At 45.1% G+C, this 3,373-nt stretch overlaps 1 protein-coding gene across 1 annotated transcript; it reads right to left on the bottom strand.

Annotated features, from left to right (window-relative positions):
- Positions 1-507: 507 nt before the first annotated feature.
- PHALS_02524 (hypothetical protein F441_08860) lies at positions 508-2,439 on the bottom strand (the record flags this gene model as incomplete). The annotated part of the gene is made up of 2 exons (XM_024720668.1): positions 508-2,319; positions 2,386-2,439. The coding sequence occupies 2 exons, from the start codon at positions 2,437-2,439 to the stop codon at positions 508-510; spliced, it is 1,866 nt and encodes a 621-aa protein (XP_024572794.1).
- Positions 2,440-3,373: the final 934 nt, after the last annotated feature.

Here is a 3,373-nt window from a genome sequence, read left to right as displayed (position 1 = left end):
TGCTCCAGAGCACTCAGCGATCAACCTGGATTTAGGTAAGATCGGTGTTTTCTGCCATATACGAATTTAAGCTCCTCGCATGGTGGCGCTTAATGTTAGTCTGTGTACAAAAATCAATCTTTTAGTACATTAAATCTCCTTAAATGCCAAGGCGAAGTTTTTGGGGCTAGTAGCTGTGATATGGCCTGAATGGCACGGAGTATTAGTAGAACGTAATCTTTTACTATCGAAACGGTTCTCTTCTCTTCTCTTAACAGACACCATCGGTAAAATAAACTGTGGGATTCAGCAGTCTCTTAATTCTTTGCAACTTGAGGATGTCTTTCAGATGTATTGTTGTGAGTCAATTGGAGCCAAGACAGGATTAAATCATTAGGGCTTTCCAAAATTGTAAATGTCTAAATCGCTTTAACAAACTTATTGCAAGAAATGATCCTCAAATTCAGTTGAAATCTAGGTCTCTTTACTTAACTCCCTATTTGAAAAAGAAATAATTTTGCCTTGGCTCTAAACTTCAAACTCTTCTTCGTGAACGTCGAAGTTACCACCACCGAGATTGTAAACAGCCTCGTTAGTAACCATTTTAAGTGCTGGGGGTCCAGATACTATCACCCCAACTGCAGGTAGCAAATTTTCGGAGCTATCATCCTTCTTGTGAATCAAAAGCGTTTGTTGCAAGAGTGAATGCATGTCCGGACGCTCGCCCACTGCTACGTCAAAGTGGTGAATAAGATCTCCCATCGTGTGGACATCGCCTCCAAACGCAACACCATTTGACTGAGGTGTGTCTGCAGTAGGAGGTGTCTCCTCTTTCGAGACGTGGCTACGATGAAACATGATGTATTCATACCACACGAATGCATATACTACAACAATTGTCATGCAGAATATCGCAAGCTGGAAGGCGCGATCAAGGGGCCACAACTCCCAACGGTTATCACCTTGAATGACACCGTTTCCCCACCGAACAGAAAATAGTACACCGATTGCAATCACGTAGAGCATCGCGTACATGATAAAGCGCAAGGTATTGCTAGAGCGGAGTGGCTCGTAGAAGGGATGAGCTGCTCGGCTTTCGAGCTTTACCGTCACCACATCCATTACCTCCTTTGACGGCGAAGTCTCGAGCTTTTTAGCAAGAACATCTTCCGAATATGTGCCCGTTGCGAATAGATGAGTACGAAATAATTGTCTATTTGGGTCGAGCTCACGAAGCCTTGCAAGCACAGGTGCAACAGTTTGAAACACACTGAGCTCACGGAATGCGAAAATAAAAATCACACGCTGGGTCCAATTGGCGCCATTGACAGATAACTTGGCAGCAAGATCATCTAGGATAGCAAGCACGGGCGTCACGCCGATACCACCACCGACCAGACACACGGTGGAGTAATCTTCGTACAGCTCCAAAGAAGCGCCATAGAAACCATCCATGTACATCAAAGGCATAACGTTATCGTGGAGACTGTCCTTGGCATGTTGCACCAAGCTTTTCGACCAGTCGCCAAGAGGCTTGATTAGGACTGTGACGTCGGTAGGGCTTGACTTTGGAGACGACGCAATCGTCAATGCATGCCACTCAAACTTCGAGATCTGAGGTATGTTGAGATACAAAAAGTTACCAGGCTTATAATCATAAGAAGGTGAGGAGGGCGACGTCCCTGGAGCGGCACGTTTGACAACTAACTTAACAAGTTCCTCCTGACCTTCACCAATGATTGTAAACTCCTTAACCGAGACAGGAGTCATGGCGTTCCAGCTAGAAGCGGCCCGGCTAACGAACCACACACAACCTGATGGCAAGATCCACCACAAAATTTGAGCCCAGTGCAAGATCGCGAATAGTACGGCAATGACAAACAGCACCCAGTGAGTAATATAAAACCACTCGTAAGCTTTGCGACGGATAATGGGGAACGAAGTTGGAACTATGAGCACAAGAGCGAGCACTGAAATGAAACCAAAGATGTTGAACCAGACATAATAACCGCCACCCGGTTCGTCTAGCGTGAAGTTGCAGCTTGTGCACGGGAGCTGGTTCTCCTGCCACGTACCTAGACGGATCCAATAGATCCAGTAGCCGAGCATATGAACCACGCCCGTAATGACGGTCATAAATCCGATCCATCGGTGAAATTTGACGCCATTAGCATACGAGATATTAAAAAATTCCATCCAGGGAGAATTTCTCGTGACAGGCAGCATGAGAAACGACATATTGTAGATGCACAAGTAGGCGGAGCTGATACCAATGATGTTCCAGTACTTATCAGTGTTGAGCGTACCAGCTTTCGTAGCTTTGTCAATGCGGCGATCCCACTGGTAATAAAAGCACAGAGCATTGCCACCGAGAACGTAAATGACCCCAAAAATCCATTCACCCACCGTGAACCGAGAGACGCCAAGATAAGGGAACTTTGGCTTACGGCGCATGAGCATCGCAAAGCGCCAAATTAATGTAGACGTCAAGCGTCGAGCCGTATTAATATGACGTAGGTACTCAATAAGTAGCACGCTAATGATGAATGGAGCGATGCAGAAGATGAAGAGAAACGTAGGTCGGACCATTTCGGTGTGTCCGCTTTCGGTGATGTTCCGACCGACACTCGTATCCAAAATATGACCATGGCCGTGACTGTGGCCGCTATCGACAGGTGCATTTGGATATCCGTTCCACCAGTCTGTTATGGTGTTTACCAAATTAAGCTCATACAGCGGCGCCCAGGTAGCAATGTTACCAAAAATGAAGCAAGCGATGCTTAAGACGATGATGGAGCGAAGAACGTGGATGGTCGTAGATGGCGTAGCTTTTTGAACCAGCAACCTTCTCTGGTTTCCCACATCAACTTCTGGAGTCTTGTGGGCGTTATAGTCCGCCATACTAAAGGCTTCGAAATGGGCGACACCAGGAGAATTTTGGAATGACAAAAACCAAAGTTATTGACTGAGCTTCACCCCAGTCAGCCACAACGAGACAAGTTGGCTTGTCAACAATAGATTGAATAACCGACCTACGATATTAATGCAAGAAACAAGAACTGAGAAAGATTTCATGGTGTATCTATTAAAGAGCATCCCTTTCAACATTTATCAAATTGTTGATGCGTATTGTTGAAAAGCTTGAGCTATATTTAAATAACGGATGTTGTCAAGATCCAATTTGATGCACAGACCTGAAGCATTTTTCGAGACCACTGCCCGTATCATATAATAATTCCGTTAGCTTATCTTCCAGCACCAATCGCAAGTGACAAGAAAAATAACAAATCATAATCTTAAAGACAAAAAGTGGTCGGCGATCAGTTTCCAGAGTGTTGATCTATTAATGGCAGCTACTCGAATGATTTATAAAACGCTCTGAGCACATAACGCT

This window comes from Plasmopara halstedii (genome assembly GCF_900000015.1).
Source record: "Plasmopara halstedii genome assembly, contig: Scaffold_202, whole genome shotgun sequence".
In the NCBI taxonomy this organism is placed as follows: domain Eukaryota; phylum Oomycota; class Peronosporomycetes; order Peronosporales; family Peronosporaceae; genus Plasmopara; species Plasmopara halstedii.
This window is presented reverse-complemented; position numbering and strand designations above follow the sequence as displayed.